At 46.1% G+C, this 21241-nt stretch overlaps 3 protein-coding genes across 5 annotated transcripts; 2 read left to right on the top strand and 1 right to left on the bottom strand.

Moving 5' to 3' along the window:
• Positions 1 to 1111: 1111 nt before the first annotated feature.
• Positions 1112 to 12325, top strand: dcaf11 (ddb1 and cul4 associated factor 11). Of its 2 annotated transcripts, none has more exons than XM_030099039.1 (15): positions 1112 to 1313; positions 2795 to 3035; positions 5148 to 5275; positions 6254 to 6372; positions 6495 to 6559; positions 6665 to 6765; positions 6893 to 7039; positions 7942 to 7996; positions 8306 to 8374; positions 8598 to 8655; positions 9962 to 10147; positions 10272 to 10425; positions 10543 to 10695; positions 10779 to 10885; positions 11420 to 12325. In XM_030099039.1, the coding sequence occupies exons 2-15, from the start codon at positions 2809 to 2811 to the stop codon at positions 11495 to 11497; spliced, it is 1647 nt and encodes a 548-aa protein (XP_029954899.1). In that variant the 5' UTR covers positions 1112 to 1313; positions 2795 to 2808; the 3' UTR covers positions 11498 to 12325. The 2 variants fall into 2 exon arrangements, with proteins under 2 accessions (XP_029954899.1, XP_029954898.1); XM_030099038.1 differs by having other exon boundaries at positions 10272 to 10443.
• Positions 12326 to 13214: 889 nt separating this feature from the next.
• LOC115393951 (fat storage-inducing transmembrane protein 1-like) lies at positions 13215 to 15273 on the top strand. The gene is made up of 2 exons (XM_030099065.1): positions 13215 to 13607; positions 14408 to 15273. The coding sequence occupies exons 1-2, from the start codon at positions 13315 to 13317 to the stop codon at positions 15060 to 15062; spliced, it is 948 nt and encodes a 315-aa protein (XP_029954925.1). The 5' UTR covers positions 13215 to 13314; the 3' UTR covers positions 15063 to 15273.
• On the bottom strand, positions 15128 to 21020 carry psme1 (proteasome activator subunit 1). 2 transcript variants are annotated; one of them, XM_030099077.1, is made up of 12 exons: positions 20971 to 21020; positions 20806 to 20850; positions 20511 to 20543; positions 19250 to 19312; positions 19072 to 19173; positions 17684 to 17744; positions 17421 to 17518; positions 17180 to 17248; positions 16568 to 16635; positions 15923 to 15977; positions 15732 to 15818; positions 15128 to 15375 (listed from the first exon to the last, which is right to left on the bottom strand). In XM_030099077.1, the coding sequence occupies exons 2-12, from the start codon at positions 20842 to 20844 to the stop codon at positions 15295 to 15297; spliced, it is 756 nt and encodes a 251-aa protein (XP_029954937.1). In that variant the 5' UTR covers positions 20845 to 20850; positions 20971 to 21020; the 3' UTR covers positions 15128 to 15294. The 2 variants fall into 2 exon arrangements, with proteins under 2 accessions (XP_029954937.1, XP_029954936.1); XM_030099076.1 differs by lacking the exon at positions 20971 to 21020 and having other exon boundaries at positions 20806 to 20964.
• Positions 21021 to 21241: the final 221 nt, after the last annotated feature.

Below are 21241 nucleotides of genomic sequence, written 5' to 3'. Positions count from 1 at the left end.
ATTCAAGATAAAGTATATTAATTTATCAATATGTATCTCTCTAAGCTGCTACTGTCCTTTACTTTCTGCTTGTATTTTACTGTTTTTAAATGTTTTTCCCTTAAGAGAATAATGCTTTTGTGCGTAATCTAATATAAAACAGTGGAGCAAAACAAGTGATATTTCCTGTATGTTATTTCTGTCATTTCTTTGCAGTTAATGTTAATACAAATATTTTTAAATATAAAAGATTACTTCTATTTTAAAAAATAACTTTTCTGCACATAAACACATTTTGTTCAGAATTAACAAAAACACATTAAAAAAAATAAGAAAAGAACACATGAGAATCCCAGAGGCTACATGGAAGACAAATTAACTCCGATCATACAGTATGACCGATTGTGGCTTATTTGTAAATATAGCATTTGTATGGATATGGACATATAAATGGTTTACTATTTTTCTATGTTTTTTTAAATGGTTAAATTTGTAATTTTCCTTAATTGTATGTAGAATATTAATTTGTTACACCTCAAACCCATGAAAAAACAAACAAACTACAACACACAAAAAAATGTATTTGCACTAAAATTATTTGTCAATTTATCCACACACCCACACAAACATCCAGAAACAGACATACACATACAAAACTTGCAAATAATACCATTTCATGCACACATCTATGTAGACATACACAGTCAAATAGATGCATAAATACAACATATATCTGGTTTAACACCATTTGATGGCCCACTCATAACTAAATGTTTCTGAATTGCTCCGTAAAAATGCTTTTAATCCATCGGCGTTTGAAATATCTCAAGATATTTGCAGTTATTACTGTGGCTGTGGAGGGAAAACGGATTCCTGACCCTGTTATTTTCCGGCAAAACGTCCTCCTGACCTACCTGTCCTGCACCTGTTACTTCCGCATACGTCATATTTACCTAGCAGTGGCACGGGTCTCCTCAAAATAAAATTGTTTAAGTTGAATTTGTTAAAAATAGTGCCTGATAAATTCACAGAAACACTTTCATAGGCGAAAAGCGACTAATTTTTTTTCTTTTTTTGTGGTCAGCGGTGACGATAGGGTCACGTGACAGCGGAGAGGCCAGGAGGGGCACGCGCAGGGTTTTGTAAACAACATGGCGATCCTCGGACTGGCCCTGCTAGCACACTGAGCAAACAGCGCTTAAACCTGCCACTTTTCGGGGGAAAATACACCATAAACCCGCTCCGGAAGCAGCAGAAAGTCCCCCCCGTCGAATCCGAAGCTGCACCGAACCGGAACGAGGAGCTGTCAGGACGGACTTCTGGACGGCTAAACGGTAGATAAGTGTTATCGATAAGGGGGTTAGCATCAAAGGCTAACAGATAAAGAAAAACTCAACCTGAATGATGGTTTCGCTTAAATTGATTCTATTTGGAAGAAGACAGCTGGTGTTAAGGTTACATTTCTGAAGCTTCAACATTAATTTCTGCAGAACTGTATTTTTTTTTTAATTCTTTCAATATTGTTTCTAACATTGTGTGTAAATCGCAAGGTGTTTCCTGCTAATTTAATGATAATGTAGCTCTATTTTTGTACTATTTTGATTTAAGCACGCTGCGTGCATGGCGCTTATGGTGAGAAAGCATGCAGTGCAGAATACAGGAAGTGCGTGATCTCATTCAACACTGTGCAAAGGTTTTCGCCTGGTTTTATATCATCCTACTTACTAATGCTAACAAGAGAGGCCACCTGGTTTATTTCCATTTATCAATACATACTCACACAGGACACCCTGCTGCTAATACAGCAGGCGTCTCAAATATAAGGCTCGTGGGCCAAAACTGGAGCAGAGGAGACTCGAATTCGACTTGTCAAGCAAACCAAGAAAATTGTACAAAAAAAAAAAAAAAAAAATCAAAGGAAATGTAGATTTTCTTTACAGTATTTCTGAAGAGACACAACACTAAGACTCTTGCTAAGAGATCTCTGATGTTGCCATGAAAGATAAGTACATCGCAAAACCGCAAACCTCAAAGCCATGCTGTCATGGTGAGTTTGTAAAACATAAAGAATGCAACGGTGTTTTTTGAAGGGGGACATTTCTCTGTATTTTGCACCAGAAAGCATCATTACAATTGGCTTCATGTTGAAATTTTATTCAGTTTTGGTTGTAATTGTGAAACATTCTGCAAAAATAGAGACATTTTAAAATAAGTGTTTTACACCCCCACAGAAATACACATAACATGCCTGAAAAGGGGAAGTAGGAAGTTAAACTTATTTAATTTTGTTCCTTCTGCAGTATTCAATAATCTTATTTTCTAATCATTCCTGGCTCTTATGTAAATAAAGAATATATTTATAGGAATGAAGAATGGTAGCAAGAGCGTAGGCATGTACTGCTAATGTAATCTATCATCTACTACCGTGATGTGTGTCAGGCTGCAGTTATTCTAAAAAAATGTAACCAGTGTTTCATTGCGCACTGTATTCAAGTTATAGTTCTGGAAGTGATGGTTTGGCCCCAACAGATACCAGATCTAAATATAAACAAAAGTTTTAATAGAACTCAAAAAGAGCTCCTTCAAAAACCTTCTCTAAGCTTTGAAGAGAAACGGTGCTTACACCAATGCTGATCTCTCTCCTACTAGCCTGCAGTGATAAAACAATAAACTATTAACTCTCCACATTGGAAATCTTCCTCCATAAACTTTCACACAGTGCTCTAAAAACTTATCAGTGATTATTACCTAAGTCTGTGCAAATGTAAGGACTGTTATGTCTCAACGTTCTCCCCCCCCTCCCCCTCCTGCCAAGGCCCTCTTCAGTCTATGGGCTCTCAGTCCAGTTCTGGGATGTCTGGAGGACGGGGATCTTCCAGTGGCAACCCAGCTGAGCAGCCTGAAGCGACAGAACCCAACCAGAACAGCAGCAGCAGCAGCAGCAGTAGCGGCAGCGGCCGGAGCCGCAGGTCGGCGGACAGGCAACAAGGAGACCGACAGTCCGCTTCAGAGGAGGACGTCGACTTAGCTGAAGTGCTGGCTTACCTACTGAGGAGGTGAAACGCCACTGGCTGTGACGGTCAACGGGTTCATAGAGGGTGACAACAGAGTGTCAAACATAAGGCCCGTGGACCACATTAAGCCCGCAAGAGGCTCCAATCCGGCCTGCTAAACCACCAAGCAAATTGTAAGAATTTCAAAGTAATCATTGATTTTTTGGAAGACCATTTTGTTTCGAGTTGAGCACAACACTGAGGAGATGACATTGGACTGTTTGTGGCCCCTGAACTAAAATGTTTGACACTCCTGGATTATACCATTGACATTTTCATTTAAAATTATATGTACATATATTTACATTGCAGTCATTTGACAGTATGTTCAATCCTGCATGAATCATGAGGAGAAATATGGGGAAAAAATGAGTATAGACGCAGCTGATGGGTCAAAACAGATTACATGAGGTAGAATATCCATGAAAATGGTGTATTTACTGAAAGATGTAGTGAAATTGATGCTGAATCTGAACTTTTTGTCAATGAGATGCCTGAAATGTTAGAAGTAATGATTAATTACCGCTCAATATGTCTGCGAAACGACATTATTACAGTGTAAAGCAATTCCCCAGCAGATTTAGGGCCAATCCCAATTCTACCCCTTACCCCTACCCCTTAGCCCTTAGCCCTACCCCTATCACTCTCCTACCCCTTTTAGAATAGGGCTGAGGGCTAGGGCTATCTTTGCAGCACTATGAATTGGGATACCCCTTGGCCCTTTAAGCCCCGCCGCGCTCCTATAACAACAAAAAATTATGGATATTAGAAATGATAGAAATTACATTAGAAATTACTTTTATTTTTTTAAAAATGGTATTATTATTTACCTTATATTTCTTTTTGAGGTTCTCCCACTTTTTTGAAGCTTGCTGGGTTGTAACTTCCCCTTCCAAGCCATTTTCTTTTATGAATTTCCTAAAGTAATACAGATATATTTATATAAACACGTTTTATTACTGACATATTATAGCTTAGACGAATAATATAATTTACTCCCAATGTGTTTTGGCGCTGGATTTTGATTTCAAAAACTTTTCTTCCTTTTTAACCTCTACACCAGGGGTCCTGAAATACAAATCTTGAAGGTCCACATTTGCTTTTTATATACAAGCATGGGTCCGGACTTCAGCGCCCTGTGGGGGGGGGGGAATACCGAGGACTGCCGAGCAGTGCGGTGCGAGGGAGTGCGCTGGACACGCACAGAGCGGCGCGGTGCAGAACGGTGCTCACACGGAACATGGAGCGTTTAAAGAAAGATTTTTTTTCTTTTTTTTTTTCCATACATTTGCCCTGGGGCCGCAGCGAGGTGTGCCGCGGTCCGGTCGTGGACCGCGGTCCGCTAATTGAGGAACCCGGCTCTAAACTGAATCAGCAGTCGGGTTTCATCGGGGGTCCCTGTGTCTAACATATTACGTTAAAAACATGATAAAGGATGACGTTAATTCAGTGATTAGTGCTCTAAAGAAGTTACAAATTCACGATTGGAAACGGTGCTGCGCAGCGCTAAAACGTTAATCCATGACTGGGACACTGTCACGCTAGTTTATCTATAAATTCAGTGAAGCAAATACACTTTTTATAGCTTTTTAAATAGTATACAGAAAGCAATCTTACATTTGTGCGACTCCGTGGTGGGCGCCATGTTGTTTTTTTCTGGCCAATGTGAAACTCCGCCTACCCCTATTGAGAATAGGGAGCATCGATGCAGACTTCGCTGAAAGGGGTGAAATAGCCCTTCCCCTTTCCCCTACCCCTATTCAAAAAGGAGAATTGGGATAGCCCTTAAGCCTCGTGAACGCGCATATCATAGGGGTAGGGGTAAGGGGTAGGGGTAAGGGGTAGAATTGGGATTGGCCCTAAACCTACAGCAGCGTGACTAAAAATGAACTCTTGGACTCTGTTTTGTTGTTTTTGGCAGATTTGTTTTTTTTTTTTGTTTTTTTTTTTTAAGCTTTCAGGACAGATACATCTAAAACCAACTGCTTTTCCACTTTGACGTGTATGCAGCTAGAAAGGCTGGAAAGCTCATACATGTCGCTATATTCTGGTTTCCACTTGAAACTACGGCGTGGAGGCTCGGGCTGACCGGTGCATGTGTTGTGCACGTTGCAGGGGCCAGGTCCGACTGGTCCACGGCAGCGGGGCCACCGGCCTGCAGCTGGTCCAGTCCTACTCCGACTCCGATGAGGACAGCGACGGAGCCTGGGAGGGACGGCTGGGAGACCGCTACGACCCACCAGGTGAGGCAACCGCACACAAGCACGCACGCACACACACACCCTGCTGGGTACAGAGACAAACATAAGGCCCGTGGTCCAAAACGGGCCTACAACAGGCTCCAGTCCAGTCCAAGAAAATGTTAAGTTGAAAGCTAACTGCCTCATTAGGGAGAACATGCAAGCCCCAGTTTTATTTTGAAAGTGTGCATTTAAGTTTCCATTATTGTGCATTGAGTTCTATTTAGGAAAAACAAGGCTTCAGTTCTGTCAGCATGTCCTTCATTAACTTAACTCCCTTTGTTTTTGGGTTTTTTTATGCATCGTTAAGGCGTTTTTGCACTCCATCCTGTCGGTCTGCAGAAGAAGAATGTTGTTTACAACCAGTCTGTGGTGCCAAAAATGTTGAACAGCACCGCTGTGGTCGTTCACCATAGTCAATTAAAAAAAAAAAAGTAATCAGTCTCAAATACACTTACAGTCACATCCCTTCTGAGGGAAATATTAATTTTTAAGGGCTACTTTTTTGTTTTTATTTGTGATTTTTTTTTTTTTATCAAGACTCAAACGTGCACTGGAGAGGTTTATCATGAATGTCAGTTAAATATTTAGAAATTGTAAAGATGCCATTTGAATACAGTATTTGTTTCCTGTTCAACAAACTCTATTGGCATTAATTTAACACAGGTTTTTAAACACACAGCGAGCTTGTTTGTGTCTTTATAATGATTGAAAATTTCACCAGATGTTTAATTTCCTTGTTTTTAATCCTTAATTTTCAACCATTTTTTAAAATTTGAACTGTGATAATTGTGCACTTCATGACAGGAAAAGGGTTCAAACTGTTTCAACTGTGAATTAAAGTAATGGGGAAAATAATAACTGTATTCCAATTATTTGATGACAGAAATTCAGCTGAGCAAATACAAGTAGTTGTAAATTTTTTTGTCAGCCTTGACAACATCTCGTTTTGTTTTTTTCCCTCCCTCAATGTTTCTGCAGTGGACATCCAGCCCGACACACATGAAGTGGACCGCAGTGAGATCCGGACTCAGATCCTGTTGGCCACCGCCTCCTCCGCCATGAAGGGCCGTCACAGTTTCACCCACATGCTGACAGAGGTCCGGCTGCAAAAAAAATTGTTTCCCATCACTTTGATCTTTAAGTTTAGTTTGGTTTCAATCATCATCTGCAACAGTTGGTGTGGCTGGCAGTAATCTGTCGCCTGTCTCTTTTTGTGCAGAGGGAACAAGGCCGGTGTCAGGGCTCCAGCTTTTCCCACGGAGAGTGCAGTCGCATCCGCACGCAGTGAGCGTCCTTTAACTCTTCTTTTGGATATAATGGCTCACGGGCAATGCACAAAACATGCAGATGGTTTTATATCAAGGTGTTGACCCGTGTGGTGCTCTGCAGCTTCCTGCCAAACTACGTGTCCCACAAGGATACGTACCAGCAGAAGGCCTTCTGCGGAGTGTACAGCGAGAACGGCAACATGTTCCTCTCCGCCTGCCAAGGTAAATACCATGAAGCGCAACATGAGAGCCCAGCCGAGCTCAATCAGAGCTGATCACGAGTCCTGATGTATAAACACGCTTTAAACCGTCCAAACATCACGTCTGTTAAATCTCTCTTTTGCTGCAGATCAGAACATCCGTCTGTACGACACCACCCGGGGGCGTTTCCACCTGCGACGCACCGTGAAGGCCCGGGACGTGGGCTGGAGCGTTCTGGACGTCTGCTTCACCCCGGACACGCAGCACGTGCTCTACTCCAGCTGGTCTGACTACAGTAAGGCTGGGGAACAGGGGGGGTCCAACACATCAGAGTTCCGGGGCCACATTCAGCCCAGTTTCATCTTTTGTGAACCCAACCGGTTAAATAATGCCACGATGACTTTTAAATTTAAACTTTAAGCTTTTTGGCGCAGAGTATATGTGATAATATTGTCCATTTTGTTTATTTTATCTCCGTCTCGGACCTCTATAAATCTAGTAGACGGTTTCGGGTTGATTTCCTTTAGCTGAGTGTTGAGTTGTGAGTTTTTCTTTGCTGCTGCAACACCTCTGATAAATTAGAGCCTCTGAGTCAAACCCTGTTTGCTAATAACTGCCGCCCGGTGCAGGTTTTTTTTTCTCCCCTCCCTCTTCTCTTGTAGACACATATAGCACGCTGGCAAGTGGCCTGCAAGTGATGACACTGAAAACGCTGATGATTCACAAAGTGTCTGGGCTCACGAGTGACTTGTTACTGTAAAGTAAACTGCTGATTCACTTCCCTCGGCTGAAAGCAGCGAGCGAGGGAGCGATTTCCAGCCGCCGCGCTGTTGCTTAGCGATGTTTGCTGAAACTGGAGAGACTTGTTTTCGGCGGCTTTGCAGAGCAGCTCCTTAAACAACGCTCAGACTTAATAGCTCTGATTCAAGGAGGTGCCGCGGAGATTTGGGACGTTGCGTCACACGTCTGCTGGCTGCAGGTTGCTTTGAGCGAGCAGTCCGGGTTGACTGGAGAGTCGCGGATACGTGCAGTCTGGCCGCTAAGAGACGGACGTGCTCAGCTAAACACACTCAGACAGGCTGTGATGTTTAAATCCCTGAGAGGGGAAGATGTGAAAGTGTTGAAATAAAACTATGAACGAGGAGGAGACTTGAGCGTCGTCTCATTCACGTCCTTTCTCCCTCTCCTTGGCTTCAGTTCACCTGTGCAGTGTCGACGGAGACAGTGAAAACCACACCGCCCTGGACCTGAAGTGAGTGTTTCCCTCACGGTAACTGATCACATTACAGAGCGGGCGATCCATCACACCCCCCCCCCCCCACATTACCACCTGGATGAATGATGCTGTCGGCGCGCGTCACCCCGACATCCATCCTCTCACTCCCCGTGTTCCCCTTTGTTACGCTCCCAGATCATTAATCCCGGCAAAGTGCTGCCATTTCCACCCCGAGCGCCTGATTCAAAGAGGCTGTCATCTTCATAAAGCTGGTGGTGTTGTGCCGTCGCTGCATTGTCACAATGTGTGTGTGTGTGTGTGTGTGTGTGTGTGTGCGCTTTGTAGTCCAGATGAGAGGAGGTTCAGTGTGTTCTCGCTGGCTGCGTCCACAGATGGCAAAGAGATCCTGGGGGGGTGAGTACAATTTTGCTTTTATGTTTCCAGGCAGTGACTGACAGAGTTGAAACCGGCACTGAAGGCTCTTTTACAAATGCAAATTCACGCATCTCTCCGTGTTTGTGCTGCGCGGAAGCTAAACACACACGGAGCCGAGATTTGAGAGCGTAAAATCCGAAGCCGGTTGAAGCGAGTACGGTGGTGTTGAGCCTCTCCTCTTCCTCTTCCTCCTCCTCCGCAGAGCGAACGACGGCTGCCTTTACGTGTTCGATTTGGAGCAGAATAAGCGAACGCTGAAGGTTAGAGCGCCTTTCCTCTTTAAGCTTGCATACCTTGTTCCAGCATCACGTCTACCTTTTTTTTCTTTTTCCCTTCCCCCCGTGGTCAAGGTGAGCCGAGTTAAAAGTGTGTCAGCTTACGTAAAAGTTTTGCACCGTCCTGCTGTTTAATGCAGTCCGGCTCCGCGGGACGGCGGGGGTTAAACCCCCCCCTTCCTCCGACGACTGTCCTCTGCGTGGGCATCGCTGGTTGACCTCTACCATCTGCCTCAGCACCGTCTCTCACTCGGTTCCTCCCTTTCCCTCCGTCCTCTCTGATTCATCTCTCAACTTCCTGAAAATTAGGCCTCCGTGAGCCTCATGGTCAAATCTGCTGAACATACAAGACACACTGGAATCGGGATTTTGTCCCTTTCCCTCTTACAGTGTCGCCGTATATCACCCAGAATAAAAAAATACAGAATATAGACAAGATTTATAAAATAGAATCAGAAAAAAAAAGAAAATACACACTGGAGGTATGAGAAAGAGTGCGGTCAGAGGACTGCACCAATTAAAAAACTGAGGCTTAATGCCTTTCATTCTTGGTGAATAGTGTTAAAATAAATAGTTTTTGTTATTTACAGCAGATGATATTGCAAAGTTAAGAAAACCTTTCAAGTAATGAACATAATGTATGCATTGCTACTGTTTTGCTTTTATTACATATCAAGTATCAGATTACAGGATCAAAGTTTATCAGGAGCAGTAGTTCATCAGACCCATGCACTGTATGGTTTTATTAATATAAGATATATTTATATTGAACAGACTTCAGTCAAACTCGTAGCACGTTGCTCCACAGTAGTACGAGATTTTCGTCAAAGTAGTGCAGAAGTGTAATCTGATTACTTTCCGTGTTGTTATATATGTGTGTTTACTGTGGAGCTGTGGACCTTTGGGCTTCCTCAGTTCTCCTGCATCTTCGTGAACTGAATTCACATTTTTTTTCATCGACCCCGTATCTTATTAGTGGGATTTATTTATTTATTTATTTATTTTTTATTTAGTTCAAATGTTCAGTTGCACAAAGGGAATCCTGTCTGGAAATCGTTACGTCAGCTGTCACTGCTCGGGGGAGACACACGACCACGAGGTGGTAATTCGAGTTTGTTTCTGCCGCAACTTGCCCGAGCACACAAGGGAACATTTACATTTCGCCGCCTTCCTCTCTCTTAACAAAGGAAATCAAGCGATCTCTCACACACTTGTGCTTCTTCCCCGGCTCATCCCAAAAAAACAACAACAACAACAAAAAAACAGCAGTGTTTGTGGTTGTCTGCTTCAGATTGATGCGCACGAGGACGACGTGAACGCGGTGGCGTTCGCCGACAGCTCGTCCCAGCTGCTCTTCTCTGGCAGCGACGACGCGCTGTGCAAGGTGTGGGACAGACGGACGCTGCGGGAGGACAGACCGCAGCCCGTCGGACAGCTGGCCGGCCACCGAGACGGCATCACCTTCATCCACAGCAAGGTGGGGGGGCGGGGTCACACGCCAATCTGGCGGTGGAACGTTTCCCCCGCTCTGCCGGGAGTTTGTGCGTCCTGTGTATGTTCACGTTCCGATGCCGTTTGTATCGGTCGTTTCTGCGTGGCAGGGCGACGCACGCTATCTGATCAGCAACTCGAAGGACCAGTCCATCAAGCTCTGGGACGTCAGGAAGTTCTCACCCAAAGAGGGGCTGGCAGCGTCCCGCCTGGCCGTCACCCAGCAGAACTGGGATTACCGCTGGCAGCAGGTTCCCCAGAGAGGTGGGGAGGGGGAAGGAGGTGGGGAGGAGGGGCGCTCTGACGGTGAAGGAGTCGGGAGGAGGACGCGTCTCACCACATTTTTCCTCGCGTTATTCTGTGTTTTTCCGTCCGCCACAGCTCTAAAGAAACACAAGCTGACCGGCGACACCTCGGTGATGACGTACCGGGGTCACGGCGTGCTGCACACCCTCATCCGCTGCCGCTTCTCCCCCGAGTTCAGCACCGGGCAGAGGTTCATCTACTCGGGCTGTTCCACCGGGAAAATCATCAGTAAGTCTCACTGTGTGTGTGTGTGTGTGTGTGTGAGGACTGCGTCTCTTCGGAAGCTCAACTGCCCCCCCTGTTTGCTCCAGTCTACGACGTGCTGACAGGCAGGGTGGTGTCCAGGCTGACGGGGCACGACGCCTGTGTGAGGGACGTCAGCTGGCACCCGTACGAGGACAACATCATCAGCAGCTCGGTGAGGAGCCGCCGATCGGATATTAAAATCCAAAGCGAAGCTCTCGATTGGCCGCCGTTAAACTGCCGCGTCGCCTCCCGACGCCCGAGGCCCCCGTTTGATTCAGATGCAGCCAAAAGGCCGGACAGTTACCTTTCAATTAGCCGCTGGCAAAAGTCAACGCAAGGCAAGACAATTATAGCCGAGTTTTAATTAGGTGCAGTAAAAGGCCAACAAAAACAACACAGTTCTGTTCAGTTTTTAAATACGGAGCGGCTGCAGGAAGCAGAATACAGCACGGATGAATCTTTGTTTTAAGAGGGAAAGGCCGTCAAATGATACAATAGTTCTGTATCATTATTTATTTAATGAGACACCAGTTAAAGACAGGCATCATCTTCAGTGATACATTCTGAGGCAGCACAGACCCAAACGGAGATCGTACCTGCATTTTAACATGAAATACAACTTAAAAGAGTTTTAAAGGAGCAACAAATGCAGAAACGGTGCAAGCATTGTGAAATCCTGGTTGAGAAATGTTTCCTCCCTCCGCAGTGGGACGGCGCAGTGCGAATGTGGGAGCACAGACAAACCCATCCTCTGGAGGAGGAGAGGGAGCGAGACAAAGACTGACGAAGGGAGCGCAGACGGAGCAGAGGCGGAGGGAGAGCGGGAAGCGACGTCGCGGACGGGGCGAGGCCGGCCTCACCGGAGGACGGCGGCGAGGACTCCAAGAAACTTTGCTATCTTTTAATTCAATGCTGGATATTCATGATTACGATTCTACCGCGGCTGAGCTCATTGGGAAAATAAGCGCTGCAGCCTTAAATCGTGCAGATCGGTGCACGCCGCCTGGGTTTTGTTTTGTTTTTGTTTTAATTATTTTGTTTTCAGCTCACAGTTTCGTGCAGTACAGGCCTGAAGCGCATCACTCAAACCGCACCGCACCTCAAGAGGCAATGATACTTGATAAGTTAGCCACCATAAACATGAAAAGATTGAAACGATAACGGATGCGGCAGGAGGAGGGAGCGATTCTGATTTTGTATAAATGTATAGTATTTTAATGGTTTGTTCCTTCAGGGAGTGCGTTTAGATAGCCGCTGATTCGGGATCGGTTTCGACTCGGCTTTGTTCTGTTCACGGGCCGAAGATCCACACGTTAGAGCTGTTTTTATCTCCCCACAACCACGATCGTGTACTTTTCTCCCGGCGGTCCGCCTTTCCATCAGGAGCAGCCGTGGTGGAAATCACCCCGGCTCACCAACAAAAGTGTGTGTGTATGCGTGTGTGTGTGTGCGTGTGAAGTGGTGCACGGACATGGGATGAGTACATGATTACAAAACGAGACGAAGATCCGACGCTCATCTGTTTATGCAATTTTCAGGTGTTTCTAACTAAAGCCCACGTTTCACTCTCTGATTGTTCTTTTACAGTAAATAAATCTTTTCTTTAAATGTACAGAGGAAAGAAACGAGTTGTTATTGTGGAACGTTGATGGATTAGCGCTCGGTTTCCTCGATCAGGGGTGTCAAACCTCACAAATAATCGCTTTTAATGGAGTCGCCCAACAATTCTCAACGGATATTCTCTCCCTGTTTTGAGGCCCCTCTGAGTGAGACACACACTCACACACACACACATGCAGGGAGAACTGACAATTAGCTGCGACGGGAGCCCGGTGGAAGCTGTCTGAAGGTCGCTGTAATGACAGCAATGCAGCGGCCGCTCTAAAATTAGACTCTCTGGCATGCCCCGTTTCATTTGCACCTACTGTTCCCACTTAATACAGATTAGCTTCCCCGGCGAAGACAGCTTCCCCGGGACGCCGCCGTGTCTCACGTCCACGTTTGGCGTGTGAGAAGCACCCAAAGTATCTGTGAAAACGGCTCCGGTCGGCCTTGTCGAGCACGAATCCCCCCCCCCCTGGAAAGACTAAATTTAGTGCCGTCTGGCCGGGAGGGCCGCGGAGGCTCCGGAGGCTCCGGCCCGGAGGAGCGGGGCCTGCAAATAAAGGCTGTGAGAAACGCAGCTGTTCGTGGCGCCAAACGCAGCCTGGCAACAGTTTCTGACTTAAATTAGTCTTGGCTGCGGCGGCCCGCTCGAAGAATGGAGAGGCTCAGAAGAGAGAGCAGCAGAAGCAGCCAAACGGTCCATTTTAGGTGGGAATCGTTCCTTTTTTTTTTTTTTAACCAGAAGAAACTGTTTTCTGGAGGAGATCCAAATGCTGCATGAAGTTTGGAAATAATGGGGTCAGTTGCAACAGCAGGCATCAGAAAGTCTCCTCTTTCAGCCCGGGGAGGGGGAGGAGGGGGCGGGGGAGGGCCTTCCAGGGTAAAAGGGACAGAGAAGGAGTATTTTTATAAAACATGTGCTCCCCTGCACCAGCTGAACGGCCCGGAGTGGAGCTGGTGTGACTTTCACACACACACACGAGAAGAAGGAGAAAGATGGAGGACATCAGCGCGGATCTGAAGAACGGAGGTGGCCTGGGGTCAGAGATCAGCCTGGAGAAGCTGGAGAAGCTGGCTCTGGAGGTGCTGCAGCCGGTCAGATTCACCCTCGGACTCCTGAACGTGGTCCTGGACTCCGTCACAGACCTGCTGGGGAGGGCCGTGGGCAGCGGCGCGGTCAGGAGGCACTTCCACCTCCTGCTGTCCGGCCTGGTCCTCTTTGGACCCGCGCTCAGTCTGTGGGGGTCCAAGTACAGCGTCTTCGCAAACAGCAACAACTACCTGTACAGGTGAGAGTGTTTGGGTGGGGGTGTTGATCACTGTCAGGTTCTGGTCAGTTTGTGATCTAAAGCCAAAATCTGAGCCTGCTGGTCCATTATCAGACAGTATGGCCAGATGCCGGGCATGCTGTGGACTCCAGAAGAGTTGAATGTATGGAAAAATGCTTTAAGAAAGGATGTGTTGATGAAAAAGTGGGAATTGATGCTGAGAAACAAACCATTCATTCCGACGGGAATGGTTCTTTAGAACTATTTCGAGTCAATTTTTCACCCATTTGCAGGCGATTGCTTTTTTAGCAGCAATAATAAATGATTTCAAAAGTTATTTGGAGGAAGACAAACTCTAAATCATACATAAAGAGGGAGCACTGCATCCTGGTCTCCTCATTGTCAAACTCTCAAAATGTAAGACAAAGTGTGAACAGTTATTTATCGACACAAGTTTATTGTAAGCAAAGAGATTAATCACACTGAATGGAAAGAGGCAATGGAACAGAGTATTGGATGCTTCATTAAGTAAATGATGGGGGAGATTTTTGTTGTTTTCATCTGAGAGGGTGTATATGTTCAGGTACTGTTCATATATTGTTTAGAATAAGAAAATAAATGAAAAAACTGTTAGACCTACACCGGGGTGGCCCTCCTGGTCCTCGAGGACCACATTCCTGTTTCACTGCGTTCTCACGTCAACACGGCTGATAGGAATGTTTGATTTGGTTCTTTGGGTCGAATGTTGCCGCTGAACTAAAATGTTCCAGACAGCCCTGCTCTCTCCTCCTTGATTAGAGACGTCTCCTTGTCCTTCTCAGGAAGTTCCTGCGGTCCACGTGGGGCTGGACCTGCCTCCTGTCGGGCTCCTTCGTCCTCCTCCTCTCCCTCTCGGCCCGCCGCCCCCCCTCGGTCTCCCTCCGCCACCTCTCCCGGGTGGGCCTGGCGGGTTTGCTCCTGTGGGGCTGCCGGGGCGTCCTGACCGTGCTGGAGGACGCCGCGGGGACGTGCTTCGAGCCGGTGACCTCCGACCCCCAAAGCTCCTCCCCTCTGCTGCTCCTCCATGAAGACCAAACCAAGGCGTCCTGCCTGCGAGCGCGGCTGCAGTGGCGAGGCTACGAGGTCTCCCAGGACGTCCTGGTCCTCTGCTTCTGCTGCCTCCTGCTCGTGGAGGAGCTCTCCGTCTTCGGGCGTCACCGGTCCCGGTCCGGGTCCCTGCAGAAGGCCCCCGGCGCGCCCCTCAGACTCGTCTTCCTCCTGTGCGTCGTCCTGCTGCTCGCCTGGATGTCCCTGCTGCTCTGTCTGCTCACCTACTTCCCCAAGTTCCCGTCGCAGCAGCTGGGCGGCGCTCTGGGCTACCTGGGCTGGAGGGGGCTCTACCAGGGCTGGTACCGCCGCGGCCCCGGCTGGACCTGCCCGGGATTACCAGAAGACGGGCTTCCAGCCTCCGCAGACGCTCGAAAACCAGCTCAATAGCATGAAACACTTAAAATAAGTCACGTTTTGAGAAGGATGCTGTGAAAAACCCACACCGAGACACGTGAATGTATCTGTTCTTTATTTGTGACGGTGAAACTTAACGCCAGAAAAAGCAGGACTTGTGTTTTGTTTAATTCTGTAATTTGAACTCGAAATGCACACAGAGCGAGAACGTGAGGAGGTTTCTGTCAGGGCGGGGGTCGAGCTGCTGGATGGGCTCCACTCCGCCTCAGTAGATGAGAGCTTTCCCGTCTCCTCTGGGCTTCTTAATCTTGTCATAATTCTTGTTAATGATGTCAAACAGCACGGCCTGCGGGGAGAAATAAAGACGGTGAGCGAGCGAAAGGTTACGGCGAGCTGCAAAAGGGAGAGAGAGAGAGAGAGACACCCGGACACGGAGGCGTGACGCGCTCCTTTCATCGTCACCTGCGACGCCTCGTTCATTAACGGCATCAAACGCAGGAGGACGACGTCCAGAGAGGACAGACAGAGTGATTAATGGACGGGAGCTGCGGCGCCGATCCATCCAACACGAGAGCTGCAATTAGTTTAATTACCCTCCTATTAGGAAGGAGCGGATTCCATTTAGCTGCCGGAATACTCCACGTGCAAAACACAAAGCCGGGGAACAAGAGAGGTTTGCGTTAAAGAGACGGAGGAGCTCACATAAATGTTGCGGATCTCCATCAGCGCCAGGCGGAGCTCGCAGTACTGGGCCTGGTCCAGCTCGTGGACCAGCTGCCGGTAGTCCCCCTGCAGACAGAACCGGGCCCGCGGGCCGTTCAGAGGACGTCAATGCACGGGGAAAACAGTTGGGGCGTGATTGTAAATTCAGCGCAGACGAACAGACTACTGACCACGTGGGTTAGTTTCGAGGCTTTGGCCACGGCGTCGCCTCTCTCGTTGTAGTATCTGAAGAGACAGCAGGAGCTCATCGTTAATTCATGTCCGATTCGAGTGTGACTCCTTTAAAAGGAAGAGGTTTTCCTGTTTGTGTGTGTGTGCTGATGTCTGAACGCTGCGTAGGTGCGTCCGTGACTGATTAAGAAGGGGATTTTCATTTGTCGAGGAGCAGCCCCGATGCCTCCGGCCCATTTTCCAGCGAGAGCTTCTAAATCACTTCAGCTCGCTGCTGTCCTCGAATGCTCCCGCTGCAGATCTACAACACTAGAGCTGCTGCTGCCGCCGCCGCCGCTCTGCTCCTCCGGGTCTGTCTGCGCAGGCTGCACCCAGCGGCTCACGCTCTGCTGATGGAGGATTTAAAGCCTGCTTCACATGCAGCACAGAGTCGGAGGAAACCTCCTCCTCTGAGTCTGCAGAGCTACAGAGACCCGGATTCGATGAAGTAACCAAGGTGACGGCGTGTGCATGCAGTCCGTCTAATGTGAAAATTCATCAAACACATTGCAGACTCGTTTCAAAAATCAGCCCGAGGAAAACGTGCCGATTTAGAAGTTATCTGAAAGATGCCAGTCTGCTGCTGCACTGCTGCGGCGTCTTACTTGGAAATCTGAGTCTGGAAAGCTTCGATCTTGGTGCGCGTGTTTGTCAGCAACTCGAACACTTTCTCCTGAGAAGAAGAGATGAGAGGAGAGAAGAATCAGTTTTGTTACTTTCGACATTAAACTCCTTTCAGTTCAGGTTCCACATTCGGCTCAGTTTCATCTCGAGCAGGTCGGGCCACATTATCCTGAAAATTTGAAAACCTTAAAGCATTTCTTGGCCTCAGGCGGGCCGGTTTTGGCCCACAGGCCTTATGTTTGACACCCCTGCTGTGGATTTAGCTTTCACAGATATCACACCTCCTTTTTACAGCTGCATAATGAATCTTTAAACTTAACGAACGAAGGGTCTCCAGAGTGACGTGAGTTGTTCTGCCACTTCAGTGCAAATCAAAAGTTGGAGTTTCCATTCTTTCCGTTAAAAATTCATCCTCCATTATTAATTCATGGACGTGCACTTTGTGCCCGTCTCTACCTGCTGTGCACGCAAAAGAGCAATCCGTCTGAATGTGTGAGTTATGCGTGGAAAACTGAATTATAGAAACATCTGGACTGGGTTCCATCCTCTTGGATGAGCAGAGTTAATAAAGCGGGTCTGAGGCGGGTTCGGACCTGGACCGCCACTCCAAAGTTGTTCCCGTCCTCAATTCTGGGGATCTGGAGTTGCACCCACATCGCCACCTGCCAGGAAGGAAAAGCTCATTTCAGGATGGTGTGTGGATCTGTCAGTGTCGATGTGCTGGAGGAGCTTTAAACGGAACTCTCTGCAGCGTGCTGAAGGGTTTAAATGCAGGCGGAAACGTGAGATGGGGTGTGTTCAGTCCACAGACGGGAGGTCTTCAGTCTCACTGACCGTGTTGAGCTTCTCTTTCAGCGTCTGGATCTCGCGTCTGACCTCCTGCAGGAGGCTCTCCACCCGCTCGTTGGAGCAGATCGGACCGCAGGGAGGTCCTGCAGAGGGAGACCAGCTGTAAATTCTATCGTGCATGCATGCTAGTTACCCACAAGAAAACCAAACCTTCATTCTAAACTGACCTTGACTGAAGGACTAAAGCACCTGTGTGTTACATTATTTATCAGCCCCCCCCCCCCTGTTCAACAGTAATTGCTATTTACCTGAATCTTCGTCCTCTTTATCGCTGTCCTTGTCGTCTTTCTTCCCCTCTTTAGCCTCCTTCTGCAGCAGAAGACCAGAAAATATTAGGATCTTTATACATTAATCTCCCAGACAGGTCGTCACCGTGTTCTTTTATTTTCTCCTCTGCCCCCCGGTGGGCGTCACGCCAATGTCACAGCTTGGATTTTTTTTTTTTTTTTTTGTGGTTTAATAAAAAGTGGAACACCATTTGATTTCTGATCATCTTCTCCCCAGACTTCAATATGCCAGAAAATGCTTACAATACAGATTCTTCCCTTCATAAAGGAAGTGAAACTGTCAAAAATCACTATTTACTCTCCTCTAAGTAATTTCACGATGCCAACATGAAGCCTCCATTTTCAGACTTTAAGATCACACAATAATGTAACGCCAACTCATCGCCGGCTTCCAAAACAGCTCTTTTGCAAATTGCAGTGATTGGTTGCCATGGTGACCATAGACTCACGGTTTCACTGGTGTGTCCTCGTATAATGAAACACTAAATATAAACCCGGAGAGGGAGGACCCCGGCGGTGAGGCTCAGTGTTGCAGTGGAATAAAAAAAAAAAACAGAGTCTGGACTGCAAATAAAATAAGCGACTACTTTAATAATCCAGATTTAATCTGCCCCCCTTCCCCCCCACATGACGGCAGCATGCAGAGGAGGACTGGCACGGTTCATTATTCCCCTGCAGTCCAGACAGTGTCGTCTTCTCAATCACTGCGTGCACGGTCCTGCAGCGTGCACGGACTCAAACTGCATGCAGTTCGTCTGGCAGTACGTCCACCGCCATCATGCACTACATCCAGCTGCAAGGATTCTTTCTCCGTGCGTGCATTGTGTACAGCTGCATGTAATAACTGAAGCTACGTGCACTAATTTTAAATGACGTGCACTAATTCCAGCTGTGTGCACTATTTGCAGCATGCATCCTGTCCGGCTTCGTGCACGGCTTCCAGCTGTATCCACCCATTCCAATTGAGGGCCCCAAATTTCAGCTGTGTGCACCGTTTCTACACGCGTGCACTAATTCCAGCTGCGTGCATGATTTCTGATTGCGTGCACTAATTCCAGCACTGTGCACTAATTCTACTTGCATGCACTAATTTTAATTGCATTGACTAATTGAAGCTGTTTATACTAATTGTAAGTGCATGCACCAACTGCAGCTGCGTGCACTAAATCCAGCCACGTGCACTAATATCAGACGCATGCACTTATCCAGTCTGCATGCACTACTTCCATCTGCATGGGCACCATCCAGCCATACGTGCACTATTTCCGGATATGTAAACAGAGTCCAGCTTTATGCAGTTCCCTAGTGCTCGCCCACTGCTTGCTTCTCAGCAGTAAATCTGGACCCACCTCCTCCTTCTTCTTGCGCTTGGCCTCCTCTTTAGCCGGATCTGGGATGGGGATGTCCAGCGGAGCCTTCAGAGACGCTAGATCATCTAAGCTGAAGGAGGACTGACAGAAAAACACATCTATAAATATGATCTGATTTCTTCATAAAGATGGTTAAGTGACCGGAGACAGGACAAACCTTCAGCAGCATCTCCAGCTCCTCCATCTTCTGAGGGAAAAATACGGAGAGCAGTTCCTCCGCCTGTCACACGAACGAGCAGATTCTGTGTTTATGGCTCATAATTCAGTTTTTTTTAAGCACTACCCAATGTACTCTCAGCACTTCTCCAAAATAGGTCAACAAATCTGAAAGCCCGACAATTAATCCCACATTACAATCTAATGTCAAACCTCAACTACATGTAGTTTGGTTGAGTTATTTTAGAAGATAAATTTCAAGGTACAGATCTAAACTGCATATAAACATTCATAAAAGACAGCTCTGTGCAACTTGGTGGATTTTCAGTGTTCACTGAAATGGTTCAAATCAAGCAAATCCAATAACGTGTTAAAAAGAAACACACTGAAGTTTGTTGTGATGTTCATTTAAAACTATAATTTTGTGTAGAAATCTGTAGAAAGTGAGCTATTTCCTTCAATTTTTTCTAAAATAGGCAAATTCAATGACATTTTTAATGAAACTGAGTTGCATAAAGTCATAAATCATGAATTCTGCAGACTTGTTGAACCTCAGTTTCACTCAATGAGTTTTAAATACAAAATATCCTGTTTGAAACTACACTAACTGTGAAAATACTTTAGTTTTCCCCCCTTAAAATAAAGAATTAAGCTGCTCATGTGGATTTGCAAACAAATTTCTGTGAAATTCATAGAAGAATGCTGTGATTTTAAACTGAAATGTAACCCTTTAAGCTGCTAGACGAATTAAATGTGGGAGGTAACACACGAGTAGTTAAAAACTGCAGAATTAATAAAAACACACGTTAAAGATATGTGTCAGTGCTATTCAAATGAACTATTTCCTTTCAGTTTCAACAGGAAATTTGTGATGGATAACACTACAAACTACTTTAGATGGACCTACAATTGATTGGATGTGTAATAGATGCAAAACTGAAATTGCATAATAAGTGCAAAACAATTACAAACCATATATAAAGACGAAGAACCCATACAGCTGTTAAATAATATCTAACAGTGTGAAAAAAATTAATAAATCCGGAAAAATTACTACTCTGAGCAAACCAATGAGGAGGATCATTTGAAGAAACCCCCCAAAATGTGCTAAAATGCTGAAATGTGTTTGTTGAAGGGTGCTTTGCTGACAGAAAGTTGTAAAAGGATAAAAGTTTGTGCATGTGTCTGGTCTGGAATCATGCACAATAATACAGAATAAACTCTATTCACAAGAATATAATCAGATATATATGAGGATTTACCTCCTTTGTGACCTGCTGGCAGAAGGCATCCACCTGGAACAAAGAAAGAATAAGTTAAATAGTTGAAACTGAACATGCAATGATGAAACAGTGATTGGTAGAGTCCATGTCCACAATGCAACAGGCCGCATAGCACTTCCTTCTTATAATAAATTATAATCTGACACTAGCTCATCTGGTAATATAAACTGATCGTGGATAAATAACAAAATTGTGTGTCTGACCGTGGAATAAGTGTAAAAAAAGTGATTATACAACGTTTGATGCGCGCAGAGAGGAAACGTGCGGCTCTCACCTGTTTCTTGGTGTCCAGACGCAGATCCAGCGCAGCCATGACTCTCTGAGGGGCGAAAAGTTATTTAACGAGACTTAGAAAAACCTTCAGAACCAGAAGGGAACAGAAAAAGAAGCTTTATAAGCGTGTAATTCAATCCCGAAGTCGACACGCACAAATACTCACGGTTACTCAGCAGAAAAAATGAAAATGAAAGTAAAATTTTACGAGAGTTCCGGACTTTCCACTGGCCGCGGTGCATTCTGGGAGATGTAGTTTTTGCATTTATTGTAACGATAATTCAGAATTTTAATTTCTTATCCAACAGTTTTTTTTATTGTGACTTCGTTTTTATTCGTTTTTATCGATAATTTAATTGAAATTTATTTTTATGTAATTTTCAATTAATTTTTTTTAATATAAAATAGTATTTTTTCTAATTAATCTTGCATATAAA

This window comes from Salarias fasciatus, chromosome 9, assembly GCF_902148845.1.
Source record: "Salarias fasciatus chromosome 9, fSalaFa1.1, whole genome shotgun sequence".
Classification (NCBI taxonomy): domain Eukaryota; kingdom Metazoa; phylum Chordata; class Actinopteri; order Blenniiformes; family Blenniidae; genus Salarias; species Salarias fasciatus.
The sequence above is the reverse complement of the archived record's forward strand: the minus strand, read 5'-3'. Positions and strand labels throughout refer to the sequence as shown.